The following is a 16,527-nucleotide window of genomic DNA, read 5'->3' on the forward strand; positions in this document are numbered from 1 at the left end:
TTCCATAAATTTATATTTTTCGAAAACTGGCATCAAAAAATCGATTTTTCTGAAATAACGATTTTTTTTCTCGATAAATCGAAAATCGGCACAACCTTAATGAATGGTTCACAATGGATTTGCGAACCTTTTCAAAAAATAGCTTTTTCAGTGATGATTGAGATCCTCTAGTTGATGTTGGCAGGTCGCCAATGTAAATAGCTGTATGTACTCCATAAGTAGTTAGATTGTTTAATACTACAGTACATCTAAGCACTGGCGAGCAATGTTTTCTGGCTTATCTGGATGCCGCTTTCAATCATGCTAACCTTCATGATTTTTGGTAGTTTTTGTGTTTCCTACTGCGCCTAACAGTTTGTGCCTTGAATTTGGTAAAATCTTGTATAATGCTTAAATACTATTTTTCACAAATGAGCCAGATACATGACAAAATTTCGTGCAAACTATATAAATCTAAAGTTCGAAAAAGGTATTAATTACTTAACTAATTATAATATAATTTTTATATAGTTTTTAAATGATTTTTCGGTTTTAAGAAGATACGAAATTAAAATTAGCGTTTCTCGAAGCTCATTTTATGTGACATTATCTTTGAAAATAATGATTCAGATTAAGATATACAGACATATATAGTGAAAAATTGTTCTATAACTGCTTTTTGTATTCAAATCTTAAAACTTTCTCATTGTGTAAAACGATTACTAACTTCAAGAATAAGATAAAAACAAAATGCATCCGATACTGCTTTTATCTGATTTCGAAATCTATTTTTAAGAGACTGAAGACGAAAGATTTAAATATTCAATTTAATAGAATAAGGACATCTTACCTAATAATCTTTCTAATTAGTTCTTACTACTTAATTTTGTTTTAAATTTTCAATGGAAACAAGAATGATGATCTTAAAAATGAATCTAACAAGATGAACACTAATCTATCTTCTAGAAAGCTGACGTTGCGGTGGCTGATTTGGCAGTTACCGGAAAACGCCAAAGAGTTGTAGACTTCACTGACCCATTTGACATGGTGAGTTTCAGCGTAGTGATGAAGAACCCCCAAAGTGTTCCAGCAGCCTCCTCGATGTTCTTTGTCTTCAACGCCTTTTCGTTGGGAGTATGGATCTGCATCCTAGCATCAGCCATCCTTTTCAGTGTTCTGTTCCATGCCATCACCAAGTTCACGGGTGCTCCAGACAGTATTCAGTCAGCCTCAGGAATATGGGGTAGGAGAAATGCTATCACAATGAATGTTTGGTTTGCCATAGGAAGTTCAATGATGCAAGGAACAGGTGTCTATCCTAGGTATGGTTTTTAAACTAGAATGCTTAATAAAATTTCAGTCTCATGTTCATTTGATGGATCTATCTTGAGATTCTGGTATTTCTTCCATTAGAATCAAGCTATTTTTTATTAAATTGTTCTTTAAAATGGATTGTCCTTGTTATAAATGTTTGTAACAGAAAATTTTGACGTTATACTGATTTACAGATCTGACTTAAAGATATTATTAGGTGCTTGCATGTATTTTGATCATTTTTTTCACTTTAAAAAGGCATTTATTGAGAAAAATTGGTACAATATATATCAATCAAAATATTTTCCATCATTTTTTTTTACAATTTTCCCATTTTTGTCCAATAAGTCTTAAAATTGACTGTCTTCGAATTTTTTTGGTCCTCTAGGCCATTCTTTGTCATTGACATCGAAATCACCACTCGTTAATCGTTGAAACCAAAACTGGCAACTGGGATATGAGGGAGCAGCATCACCATAAGTTTCTAAAAGTGTCTGATAGGCTTCAGAAGCATATTTCTTCAAATAAAATAATAATTAAAAAAACAATGTCGAAAATGCAATTTGGAGCGTTGCATGATCGAGGTCTTTATAGACTGAATAACTCAATAATATTAAATGGAAAACTTTCAAAATGATAACAATAAAGTTATAATAAATTGGTAAAACCCAAAACCATTGTCGTTTATATAGATACTTCCCATGTTTACCAATAGATGTCGTTGATTAAAATACTTGTAAACACCTAATATTATTTTATGCTATTTTAAAATTATATGTATAAATGAACGATCAGTTTGGAGAGGAAAATTAATTCCTAATGTATCTTAACATTTAAAATAGGATTAAAAAATGGGTATCTAGATTTGTTGTCATTTTATGATTTTGAAATTTTATGGCGGGTTGCTAGAATCGGATCTAATTTTGAGACACCAAGTAGATTGATCAAAATAGCCTGTGATATGTATCCCTTCTGCCAATATCCACATCAGCACTTTAGTATGAATTGTAATTCACGAAACTTAAGATAATAGATAATAAATAAATTCTTTTGTTTTCGATGGAAGATATTTAACACAGCGTAACTGACTTTTGGCAGATATTTTACCAAACTGATTTTAAAACAAACTCTACAAAAAAAATCAACGAATTATGTTGTATTTTCTATTTTCTAGGCAGAAATTAATACTATTCATCAGAATGGCGCAATATTATTTGTTCATTGTATCTTTTCTAATTTGATTCCTGTTTTTATAATTAAAATTAAAAACTGTGTTCAAATCTTATAAAAACTTATTAATTAATCGTCACCATTTTTCAATGACCTATTGTAAAATGACAAAAACATGTAAACCAACAGCAATAAATTAAAAAAAAAATTTTATTAGAGCTAATATCGACATAAAATATAAATAAAACAACTTTTAAAAACACACTTTTATTGAGGTATAAAGAAATATACATTTTTTATTTTAATTATTATCTGCTTTCTAGTTAATTAAATTAATTTATTATTATAAACATATGATGTAATCTTGTAATCCATTTTTCCTTTTATTCTCTATTAGATGGCATCTCTCCTTTAGAATAAACAAATCAATCAGATTGATAGATTAAATGATAATAAAGTTTTGAAAATATTAAAATTGTATTTTTTCATCGAGAGCGCACATGTATACAAAATTTTAAAACTACACAATATCAAGAATTTAGTGAAAAATCCATTAAAAAATTTCGTTTTTACAAATATGAAAACATTTCTAGTTAAATAAAAGTGCATACAAAAGGCACGCATCTTTAAAAAGTCACTAATTAAAGATTTTTACATATAAACATATAGCTGTATGTTAAAATAGATTTTCATTAGGGTTAATACTAACATCAAATGCAAAAAAGTATCACTAGAATGAGATCCACGACAAGACAGAGTATATGCTTTTATTTAAATACTATCGATTAAGTATTTAACGACTTATTGTGACTATTTTCATACACTTTAATTTAAATTAATTTATTTCATGTTTGTAAATGTAAAGGTTTGTAATCAGTTTTTCACTCAATTTCTAATGTGCTGTCATTTTGAAATTTTTGTGTGTGTTCTTGGAGACAGTAAGCTGTTTTAATGTTTTCAGAACTTAATTATAAGTTAATAGATTAATTTAATTAAATGTGAATTTCATTAGAAAGATCCAACAGGAATGAATTTAAGATAAAATTAATTTCTATATTCCTTAATATATATAATAATGAATTATAAATTAAAGATGAAAAATGAAAATTTTTTGAAATAAAACCATTTTTACTCTTTAATGCACTAATAAAAGCTAGCATTTAGTCATCTTTTTTATTAAATTTATTTGACATTTCATTTGCATTAAAACTTCAACAACATTAAAAAAACTATCGCATGACGGAATTGCTGAAAGTTTCCGATAGCAGTTTGAGAAAATTTTCAACCAGTTCATGCTTGTATTGAACTGCTTTAATGAGAAAAACCAAAGGAACGATACCATATTAATAAAATTTAAATAAAGAAAGTTTTTGATAACTGATAAGTTTTTAAGATACGAGTTAGGAACTCTAAATCTGTGATGATACGATTTAAATTGAACATTACAGTAAAAATCCACTATAATGGCAATGCATATTTATCGTTTTAACGAATCTATCATTATGCGCTAATCATAAAAAAGGAAATGCATTAAAGAATGTTTAGAATTAAATAGTCATATTTATCCCTTTCTTTAGAATGGTTTTCATTAAAATACATATACAAAATAGATTGTTTATTTTACATATTTTCAAATGAATAACATAATTCTGTACAGTGGGAATATAACAATTTCTGGAACATTTGAAGAGCTATGAAACAATATTTAGAGTTTCTATAAATAATTCTGGCTGAGGAGCATTCTTGTACCTTGTTGTGACGAAACCCCTTTTTGAAATTCCAAGCTATTGAACAGAGAAATATATATACGTTTATATAGACTTATATGTGTTCAATGCTATACTAGAAGCTTACTTAAATATTACTCGCTATTAACACAAATAACGAATTTTCACTGTATTTATAAATTTAATAAATGCTATTAATCATATAACCCTGCTTTCGAAATCCATTCAGTGTGTTAATAAACAATAAGAAGACGAAAGTGGTTCATAAAATAAGTAATAAGCTTATTTTGATAGATACTGCTAGCCAGAGTAGAACGTATAAAATAAACTTAATTATCCTTCCTCTTTTGATAACAAAGTACAAGATTCATCTTTTCGCCCGCATACGCATTTAAAAGCACCACAGTGTTTTGAATAACAATGACTGGTGGGTAATTTTAGAGAAAAGTAAAGAGGGTGACTTTATCTCTTTTAGAAACTGAGAAGTCATCAGTTTTGTACAGCATGCTTTATTCTTGTTCCATTCTAAAATTGAGGGAAAGAGGGCGATTACTTTAACGTCTTAGGAGGTTGCTGAGATTTTTATCAAAATTTAATGACTAAGCGAATTCTTCCGATGAAAGATTGCTTTAGGAAAATGTAACTACATGCTCAGAAAAAGTTAAGATTTGGAAGGAGAAGAAATATCTGAGAAGTCTTTGCACATATATTTTGAAATATTTGTACAAGCCTTTGCAAAAATTAATTTGCGCATTATGCTCAGATTTCCTCAAAATTTAAAACTTGAAATTTTGAATTTAAAATGAATTCAGAGGTGTTATTTAAGGATTTCTAAAGTAAAGGGAAGTAAAAGGATCCAATTAGTTTTCAATTTCTGTTGTTTCTGTAGAAAAAGAAAAGTATGGAATTTTTCCGATGAGAGGTTGTTCGAAGAAAATATTATTACTTGCTAAGAAAAAGTTGGAATTTGAAAAGAGAATTATCTGGAAAGACCTTTAGTCTGAAATTTTTTTTTCTTATAATTGTCTTAAAAAGTTATTTTGAGTTGTATTATTTTGATTCAGAATTCTAATTAAAGCTAGAACATAGCACTTTGAATTTGTTTCATGAAATCAGAGATGTTATTTACGGTTTTATGAAGTAAATGAAAGTTGCAAAGGTTAATTCAGTTTTCCGTTTGTAAGCATTATTACATTTTGTTTGTTTCCAAAGAAAATGTAAACTTTATTACATAAGCCCTTCAACTCTTATTTCAGAAACTAGAAAAATAAAATGGAAATTTTTTTGCCCTTCTCTCTCCTTTTCCGATTAAAAGTTTTTCACGATCTCAATTTCACTCGAACAAATTCCTCAACAGCAGATGTATTTTGTAGTAGGAAAAAAACCTGCAAAAAAATGAAGAATTAATTTATGATATAAAAAATAAAAATCAAATATATATATTTTAAAAATTGTATCGATATAATTCAAACGAAAAATTATTTATTTTTATTTAGGATTGTTGAAGATTTTGATATAGTACGATTTCTTTATCAGTTCATCGTTTTTGAGTTAACATGTTCACATGAACACGAACGGAAAATCAGAAATTTTTTTTAAAAATCTTGTTTTCTTTTTTTTTTTTTTTTTTTCAAAATCCAACAGAAATCTATAGTTTTATTGTATTCAACGACAAGTAAACATAATTCCAAAAAGGGAAGGATAGCTAAAACGTGAAGATTCATTGAGATTTCCAAGTCGAATTTTTTTTAACGGTCGCAATAATTTTTCTTTTCATGTTTTGTATATGACAAAAATAAGTTCTTTAAGGAGCATATATACAAGACACAGTTATTAGATGCAAGGATTTTAAAGTTGGAGAGTTTATTTTCATTGTTTCTATGCGTGATTATGAGAGATGATTCATTTTTTCAGTTATTATGCCCGAAACGTAATCAAGGACACTTTCTGTAGTAATAACCACGCATAAAATATAGATCGGAGCTAGTTCTAATAAATGGACTGACTGTATTTTTATAATTATTCGAGTTTCATTTAATTTTGTTAAATACTTTTGCCCGATTGCTAAATGCTGAAAAAGCATAAATTAATAAAATTTGGCATGTAACTGAAAAATTTATAATTTTGGCCTCATTGCATCATATCGTTGAGTATATATCAAATTTTGGGCCATATTAATCAAAGGAAAAACTATGTAAGTGAATACAGTAACTGGAAAACGCAATGCTGCATTAAATCTCACGCGTGTTCATAATAACAAAAATGTAAATTTGTATCAAAATTTGTACTAAATATATGCCTGTGCACATGCTTATCTTCGCTTATATTAAAATACATTAAAAAACGGAAAGAATTAAACAGATAAAATTTAGTATACAGTCTTGATGCTTAAATCGTAAATCTGTAAAACATTATAACACACTTCGATAAAAGGGGAGAAACTCAAAATGCATACTCGGCTCTGTTTACCGAACCCAGTATGAACCGAACGCAAAACGTATAATATTGGGTTAGAATACAATATATTACTTTATATTAAGTTACGAGGATAATATTTATGACATTGCAAAATGTTCCCAAAAATCATTTCGAGCTTTAATGATAACTCAGGTTTACAGAAATACAGAGCAAAACTGCAAATTCAAGACAATACAAAGCAACACAGTTTTAGGAATAAAGCATCCGAAGCGAGTATAGCTTCAAACGGAAAGTTCTTTGAACACTTTTACTCTAAAATATTTCTTTCATTGTATCCACCATATTGCGTTCGGTTTGTGATATTATACAAATATATTTGATTTGTAATATTGCGTTCGATTGTTATACGTACCACAGGATTGTTGCCTATTGTGAATTTATATTCCATTAAATCTGAGTTATACAGTTTATCTGGTGTATCTTTTGTACTTAATTCACTGGCAAAGAGCCTTCTTTAGTGGCTGTCCTTTACGTTTTTGAACCTATGTTCCATTATATAAATAATTTGTTTCCATGTCTCTTTCTTATCCCTAAAGTTCGTTAAAGTCTTTTTAGGGCAAATTAGGTAAACCGTTGATTCATTTTTTTTTTACAAAAATGTAGAAGCTAATGATTTTAATGTATTTCTACTTTCGTAGATCCATTTCATCCCGGATATTGACTGGAGCATGGTGGTTTTCTACTGCTGTTTTCACTTGTTTGTTTATAGCTTCCTTGACTTCACAACTCCGCGTGAATGATTCTACTGGAGAGCGTAGTCCACAATATGTACAATTAAAAGCACTCTCATTAGAATCGATTCTTCTTGTAAGTATTTAGAAAATATTATTAGAAATAATCAAAGAATTGTTTATAGTACATGGAAGGAAAAGTGAATCATAAAATATCATAGAAAAATAAATAAAATTTAGCTATTATATTCATTCAACGGTTTCTTTTATTTTTTCAGATCTTGTATATTATCTAATTATTACCTAATCAAAATATACAAAAACTTCTTTTCTCTTTATAAGTAAAGTTTTTGAAAGGAGTCTACTACTTATCTACTATGGAATAAAATGTTTGACTTTTATTCTCAAACTTTAAAAGATTTCTAGACAGATATTTTTTTTCTATATCTAGTCATGTTAACTCTAATATTAATGACCAATTAATAATAGACCAGTTTAGACTGTTTTCCAATAAAAGCTTGAAAGTGTCAATAGGTTTAGTGTTAAAATTACACATCAATTTGAATCAGATTTTTTTTTTTTTTGAAAATTAATTTCTTGATATCAACGTAACTACTACTGCTATGACCTTTTTAAGCTTCTAAAAGAAAACTCCGTTTTTTGTATTCTGATTGTCTTCAGACAGGATGAAATAAAGGACGCTGCTTGCCACCGCAATAGCGATTCCACGCGGAAAACCTGTTGTGTGGAGTAGCTGGCGGCAACGGAAGGACCACAGTTGTGTACGGAATGGCACCCGATTAGGCATATATTGCGTTTGCGCATGCTTACAAATATGTATCAGAACTTGTATGAATAAGAGATATTCTATAGCAACAGGCTTTCTGAGACTACTAACGGTGTGCCCATATACCTGCCTTGGAAGAGGTGGCATTAAATCGTCTAGAACAAAATTCTATACGAGAATCTCTACAGCCTCTGCAAACGTCCGTGAGATGGTTCTTTAGTTAATGTTCTGCCTCTAAAAAGCAGCAATGTTAAGAACTGTTTAAATGGATTGTGGTTGTTAAAAACTTTGAGAAATTTTTGTTAAAAGGGACCAAATGTTAAGGATCAACGAAAAAAGGTTTTCTTCCATTATTGGTTCGCGCTCTCTGCTAGTTCTTCATGTGTCTTATAGTTTACCCAGATGTTGCCAGAGGTCATTCATTCCTTTTGTACTTGCTTCGGCAGTACATATATTAAAATTGCAACGATACAGAGAAGACCATACCTATATGTTCTGCCCTGTTTTTGTGCTATTACTTCCCCTAATTGTCTGTATACCAAATTCGAAATAACAGTAATTGCATGTTTGCAAAATACAAATGTTAATATATAACGTATAAATCTGGATGCAACTGAAACATACTAAAATACTATATGAAGGCTGGTACATATAAGAGTATATATAGCAAAAACATACCTGTTATATTATATCTGGAAAAAGTCGCAAATCATTTGTTAGTAGAATTTAAAATTAGAAGTAATCCTCTCAATCAAATGCTTTTAAAAAGCACATCTTGAATTCTCATCATTTCTAAGAATATATTCATTTATGTAGCAGTCATCCACCAGATATTCTGATGTCATTTATTTTTTTGTTTCAATAGAAAGATCATCAAGTGCAGAAAAGCCCGTTCTTTTTCTTGGTCCATATTGAAAAGAATTTCAGAATTAATCAATGCTCCTATATGGAAACATAACTGATAAAAATATCCAAACATAATCAGTAGCATCCTACATTCATCTACTTCTGCTGTTCTTAGTAAATATACGGCATCTAAAATTATTGGTGGTCAGACTAAACCTAATTATGAATGATTGATTGTTTACAAGAAAATTTCTATAAAATCATCGCCGAGTCATCTAAATACATTGTAATTTGATCAATGCATTAACTAACATAAAATACGTGGATAAACCAGATTTATTTTTCAATCTACATAAAAGACAACTAAAGTTTTAATATAAATCGTAGCCATCTACAATAATAAATAAAATAAGTTTTTTTTTTTTTTTTTTTTTTTTTTTTTTTTTTGCTAGGATAAAAGAATACGGAATTTTTAAATATTTCTCGAAAGAAATAAGTTTAATGATGATTTAATTATCTTTTCGTTGATCCTGACATTTTCTTTGTAGGAGTCCCTAGAAAAAGGATGGCCAAAAGTAGGTGTAATCTATCCGAGCAATGCAGCATCATTCATAAAAGTAAGCAAATTTTATTCTAGCATTCAAATCAGATTTTAATACTGATCCGATATGCTGTACATTTTATCTCCTTTTTTACAGAGGTCAAGTATACCGTTATATAAAAGGCTTTCAGCAGTGTTAGATGCCAACCCCGATTTAAAAATAAGTAGTAAAGAAGAAGGCATTCAGAAGGTCAGAGACTCCAATGGAGGTTTCATTTTGATGATGGAATCCACGAGTGGCGACTACTATGGTCGACAAAAACCATGTGATCTTGTCCTTACTCATGATACATACAATTTTGCTGGCTATGCCATAGCATTTTCCTCGGTTTTGGATTCCGCGTTGAAGTAAGTAAAACTTATAAATATGTCGTTATGTTTACTCTCTCATCTACGAAATACGGAAGGGGAAGGTATTGCAAGTGTCATAACATTTGACCTTGAGATTTTAATGAATATTATCACGAACATGTAAAGAACTACGCCGTTAGTTTAAAAAACAATTAGATTTTTTAGAACGAAGCAACTCGCAACAGCACAACATTGAGAACTTACCCATCACTGATGGAACTCAGCTTTTATACACATATAGAATGTTCGAGAACAATCCAATTTGAATACTTAAGAAAGATCTAGAACCTTCCGGATTTTAGATAAACAATAAATAACATATTAAATAAAAGAATTCCAGTTCTTGGATGAAACATCATGATTGGGATTCGAACCATGAACCAAGCAATTAGAAACGAGATATTATGCCTATTGAGCCACGGCACCTGCTGTTTGCTCTGATTTGTGCGGCAATATCTATAATTAGATCAACGAAAACACTATTATCATGTTCACGCGTAGGCACTCATACAATGGAAAGACGTAATAGGCCTGAGGAATGAAATTAAAATGCTTTACAATTTTGGGCGAAATCTGTCTGTAGGAAGATCTTTCTATCTGCCTGGCAGTATGAATATGAATACGATAACTCTAAAACAAAGCAATCTAGATGGGTAGACTTTAGGATTTGAACTTTGTTCTCGTTCTATATATTTGAGTAACATTTCAGTCAGAATGTGCGTTTTTTTTCCCCTTCATTTGTCCGTGCTCATGCGAACATGGTTTCTCAAAAGCACTACAAGGAAGAAGAATAAAATTTGCTGCTGACTTTATAACCAAAAAAGTAGATTTAATAAAATTTTGGACTTAATAGATCAAAGGAAAGAAGTCCAAAATTCAAGTTGGATTCCTTTTACTACATTACGAAGCTAGACAAAAACTAAGCTCTATCGCTTACGTATACAAGAAAATCGAAAAGAGGAAACTTCATGTCTTAGCTTGGTGCAATAAATGTTTACAATTTTGTTTATTAGTTATGGCTGTTAGTTCAAAAGAGTAAAAGTAACCTTGAGTGATGAAATATTTTTAAATGTAACCAAGAATTTTTTGATTCATTATGAATTCATGTTTTTAGTCGAAAACTCCGGAATGAATATTTCACGAATGGAAATTCATACATAAGTAATTAATTGAAAAAGGCTGATTTACTGAACTTTTTGAGAAATTTAGTGAAATTTATCCCATTTGGAGCTATTGACAAGGAATTTATTTTCTTCAGATATAACGCTACTTCTGAAGCGGATATAGATTATTTTATACAAAAAAATGTGAAAAAAATGAACGAAAAAACACGCCTTAATGAAAAAACGATTAAAAAAACACGCCTTAATGAAAAAATGTATTAAAAATGATTAAAAAACACGCCTTAATGAAAAAAAAACCGCCTTAATGAAAAAAACACGTCTTAAATGAACTTAAAAAACACGCCTAATCCAAGCCCAACCTAAGATTCTTATTCGCCAGAATCTAGCCCCATTATATGATACTTCAAATAGTGTGGCAGCATTTAAAGAAAAAGTATTTACTCAAAATATTTTCGTAGATCTTTTGAACTTATAAATTATGATCAATCAGTTCCGGAAATGATCATCTAAAATATTTCCTTGAAATTGTATTTTATAGGACAAATATTTCTACTGCACTCATCAAAATACAGAGAGAAGGTGTTTTGGGTCACCTTCATCGAAAATGGTGGATAGAGTCCAGTCAATGTAAAAAAGATTTTGTAAGTATTAATGATTTTAATCTTCCATTTTTTTTCTTTAAGTAAATATTTCCTTTTTATATATATTGAAATGAACCATTACTAATTGACGTGGTTAATTAAATTGAGGAATTTAGTTTGCATCTTGAAAGTAGAAACTATCTATATGTATTGAAATGAATTACATATGCCTCATGAGATTAGTTATTATAAATCAGGATTTTAAATTATATTTTGAATAGGTGTCAATAGAATTTTCTGACTTTGTTTTCTAAAACCATAATTTTTATCTTTAGGTTTTCATTACTGGAAAGCTAATTTATTGGATTTCCCATCCAATTCTATTAGTCTAAATAAAGTCCGTGCATTCAAAAAATCGCCTTTTGAAACAAATGCAATTTTGGTTGCTAGCTAAAAACTTAGTGAACATTAAATAATAAAAGATGGAATAACAATTATGACGAAAATTAGCATTATAAGGCCTCAGCTTCGGTACCGGAAGGTTTCAAGTTCGAGGCTCGATTCCATCGAAGAACCGTTGTGTAAGCGGCACGGTGCACGCCAAATCCGTCGGGGCCAAACGCCCTCCCACTGGTGTTGCGCGGGCGTTTGGAGAGGGGGTTACCAGCTCAGGTGTCATCTTCGCTATCTGACCACTGCTTAAAATTACGAGCTCCATCTCAAAATAGTCCTTATGTTGCTTTAAAATGGGACGTCAATATAACTAAACTAAACATAACCTCATCAGTTTTCTACAACATGCGTTCAGAAATCTTTTTAAAGAAGTGAATGCATTTTTCAAGATGGCATTTTAAAATGAAAGATTTCAAACAATGAGAAGAATGTTTTAGGAATGTGAAAACTTTATATTATTGTGTTTGGGAACCCCTGTTCGCATAAGAAAAAAAAATAATTTAATACCTACAGAAATATTTATGTACAAAAAAAAGTTTTATCAAATAGCAAACATTACCGATTATTCTACGCAATGGTACAGATGGTTCAATGTATCATTTTTTAAATTTGTCTTAAATAAGTAAAGTGTTCGCTAATTTCATTGATCAGTTATGAATTAATGTCATTTGCATGTTTCAGAAATTCCTCGCATTTGGCAAATTTCATTATTTCAAAAAACACTGATACTTTTATGCGAGTTTTCACATTATTATGAAATTTCAAAACTATTTCGGCACTTATGATTTTAAATATTTATCGTTTTAGTTAGCTTATATTTGTTTGTGAATTTTTGAAAAGTGATTTTTATTTTATATACTTTGTAATCTTGTATATCAATATATATTTTAATCTTATTGCTTTGAAAAAAGAAATTACGAATTTGATCAAGGAAATATATTTTTAAGTGTTATAATAGAATTCCCATTTGCTTCAGGTACAATTTGAAACTCTTGGAACTCTCCATTCCTTTTCTGGTGTCCTGTGCATTCTATTGGCAGGATTCCTAGTTCTTCTGATAATATTCGGAATTCAGTTTTCTAGAAGAATCCAGGACAAGGAAAGTAGGATGCACCAGGTATGCAAAGACATGTTAATTTATTTCATAAAATGATACATTTACTCTGATAATTTTTAAGAGTGATTAAAAATCAAGAAAACATAAATTAATAATATATATGTCGGAATGATGGCCAAGCAATAACAAATTCGAGTTAGTTGATATTTGAGAATTTAATGAATGACAATATAGTTACGTTAATGATGATGTACAAATTATGATGAACAAATTGAAGATGACAAATTTGCAGGATGAGACTTCGATAATCAAGTTCAGAGCTAACATAAAAGTTCGTTTTTTAAACAACACGTGGTAATAGTCCGTCTTCACCTCGCCTCGTCTAGGCGTCAACTGACAGCAACTCCCGTTTCCTCCGCCAGAGGCTTTGCTCAATGGCCGGAAGTGAAGTACCTCCCAAGCAATATATATATATATATATATATATATATATATATATATATATATATATATATATATATATATATATGAATACTAAGTGATAATAGTTATAATAAGTGAATAATACAGGATTAGTGAAGAACAGAGAGCGCATGTTTCACGGTTATGATTTCACTGCTGCAGCCTTAATATCCGACCAAATATGAGATGTTTCAATTTCACTAAGTCAAAAATGGACGTGACACGCAACGAATACATTGATTTTTTTTTTTTTTTTGCATTAAAGAATTATCAGCTGAAACCTATGTAATGCTGCAGAAAGCTTATGGAGAGTTTGTACTTCCCCATAGCATAGCTAGGAAATGTTTAAAATATTTAAAGAGAGAAGACAATTCTTTTCAAAGGAATTGGGAACCGGCGCTCCAGTGATTGCTCTAATAGAAAGAACAGCTGCTGCGATAGGGAGGGAAGATGGTAGAACTAAATTAAAAACCTATAAGAAAGGTTTGACATTTCATTGGGTGCTACTCAAGAAAAGCTACATGTGGCAGATGTTTGTGAACGGTGGGTTCCGAGACTGTTTATGATTGTCTTTCAAAAATGAATGTCACATATGTTAACCATTCTCCTTATAAACCTGGTTTAGAACCATGCTATTTTTCCTTTTCACATATTAGAAGAAACACTTCTGAGGCAGACGTTTTCCATCATCAAAGGCAATGATAAAAGCTTCAGATCACTTTTCAAAAGATCTGTTGAAAAGTGACTTCCAGCATATGTTTGAAGATTGGATAAAAAAAGGTGACAAAGATGGGCATTGCATGCAGACAGGAGTATTTTAAGAAATATTATCAAAGTTTGGAAGATAAAAATGGATAATTATTTTTATTAATTTAAGATCATTCTTAACTGAATGGTCTAGTATCTTTTGAAATGCATTAAATTAACTTTTAAAAAATAAGACCATCAATGGTAACAAAATTTCAGTGAATTTTCGGAATTTTCAAATTGTTTTCATCACGCAGAGTTTTACACAAAATGTGTAATTTAAAATGAGAGGTAGAAAAAATTAATCTCAGCTATCGCGACTGTCCCCAAAGATCATGGAATAGGGTTTTAGCAAAATGTTTTTTCAGTCATAATTCCAGTTAAATCCCTTCGGAAAAAAAATATGATTATAAAATATTAGGTGTCATGCTATCGTGTCAGATCTTTTAATGTTGACATGTATATATCAGCAATTTAGAAAAATTATCTTAACTAAGAACATTTAATAAAAATATATCCTACATATATCCTACTGGATACTCCGACCCGCCAGAAGGCACACGGAAAAACTTGAATGACCGGACCGCCTCAACAGTGGTGAGAACTGTGGTTTAGTTCTAAGGGCCATCACCGGCCATGGTATAACCCTTCCCTAAGGAAGTACGTCCCGTCATCATTGGAAGGAAGCAGAGCCCTACCTTTTCGTATACTCGCAAGGATGGCGAGAACCACCCACCATACCGGAAGCTTTTCATTCTCAATTACGAGGTGCCCCCCGTGGGACTTTATCTTACATTAATGGAGTTAATTGAATTATCGGTGTTAGAACTCAATTACAAAAAAAAAGTATTTGACAAAAACCAACGTTATTTCATACAAATACTATTTAGATTAAAGAGAATCGATTTACTAATATTTCTATACAGAGAGGGGGGGGGCAAAAGTGGTGTTACAGGCTGAATTTGGGAAGTAAAAAAAAGTATAAAAACTAAATAAAGAAACGTTTGACGGGATTGACTAAAATATAATGGATAATTTAACATAGAATGACATTTGAGTAGTAACGTTTAATTTCAACATTTAACTGAATTTTTACACATTTTCAATTCTTTTATTGACTTTATAAATCAGAGCTTGCTTTTTTATAATTTTGCTTCTTTTATTTCTTAATGTTGTTAACAAAATACATTCAACATGTTTCCTCGCACATGCCATAACATAATCATTCATAAAATAATAATGTCGACTGCAGAATGAAGCATGTTTCTATCTATCTATCTGGCGTTCCATGTCATATAATTCTTTGATTCCGTTAAACAATCCCACAAGCCGTTTTTAACGATTTTACAACTAAAAATTACAAATAGAAATAACTTGCATTCTCAATATTCATTCTACTTTTTGACAAAAGGCAAATTATAGAAAAAAAAAAAAAAAAAAAAAAAAAAAACGAAACAGCTGTCCTTTAAGTAATAATCAGTTACATTAAAAGTTCCTCTATTTGTTTTTTTTAATGCCAAAAATCTATAAAACTTTGCACTTTTGTTTCTGGTGGCAAAATTAAAAATTATTTTATTACATAAATCATTTCCCCATTACCGAAATAGTATACATACGAAATAGTGTCATATTTTGCTCAGTAGTTTATTTGAAAATGAGTTCTGAGCAATTAATTATGGTCTGCATGTACATTAGAAATTAAGAAATTTTCTTTCATAGAAAAATAAATGATTTGAGAAATGCTGAAAGGAGATGGATATTCTTGTTTAATCATTCTAAATTGCATTCTGGATCTATATTGATCATTTATCTAAAATTGATTTATAGTAGGTAACAAAAACCCTGAATATTACTAGTGAAAAGAGTATAGAAGTCAAGTATTAGTGTCAAGTATTCAAAAGTGTAAAATGGGATTTTATGTATTCATTATGCCAAAATATATCATTTTCCTGCTCACTTTTTCGCGATTTTCAAGATTTCATTTTCTTTAACTTTGATACAGTAAATAAATTATTTATAAAACTTCAATACTCTTAATCTATTGAGAATCTCTTCCCACAGTTAACATTTGATGACATGAATCTGGATAACCGGTTGCCAACTCCACCACCGGAACTGCTCAGTCAACCTCCTCCTGTTGTAAGTATGCTTTCCCTTACTTTTCTGTACACAACTAATA

General features: G+C 30.1%; 1 protein-coding gene across 2 annotated transcripts in view; it reads left to right on the forward strand.

The window, feature by feature from the left end:
- LOC129960756 (glutamate receptor 1-like) overlaps positions 1-16,527 on the forward strand; it is a 51,590-nt gene that overhangs the window by 29,129 nt on the left and 5,934 nt on the right. For both annotated transcript variants that reach the window (XM_056074367.1, XM_056074368.1), the window contains exons 10-16: positions 946-1,301; positions 7,307-7,475; positions 9,521-9,589; positions 9,671-9,921; positions 11,587-11,689; positions 13,059-13,199; positions 16,410-16,487. In XM_056074367.1, coding sequence (XP_055930342.1) covers positions 946-1,301; positions 7,307-7,475; positions 9,521-9,589; positions 9,671-9,921; positions 11,587-11,689; positions 13,059-13,199; positions 16,410-16,487 — 1,167 coding nt within the window. The remainder of the gene's footprint in view (positions 1-945; positions 1,302-7,306; positions 7,476-9,520; positions 9,590-9,670; positions 9,922-11,586; positions 11,690-13,058; positions 13,200-16,409; positions 16,488-16,527) is intronic.

This window comes from Argiope bruennichi, chromosome X2 (genome assembly GCF_947563725.1).
Source record: "Argiope bruennichi chromosome X2, qqArgBrue1.1, whole genome shotgun sequence".
In the NCBI taxonomy this organism is placed as follows: domain Eukaryota; kingdom Metazoa; phylum Arthropoda; class Arachnida; order Araneae; family Araneidae; genus Argiope; species Argiope bruennichi.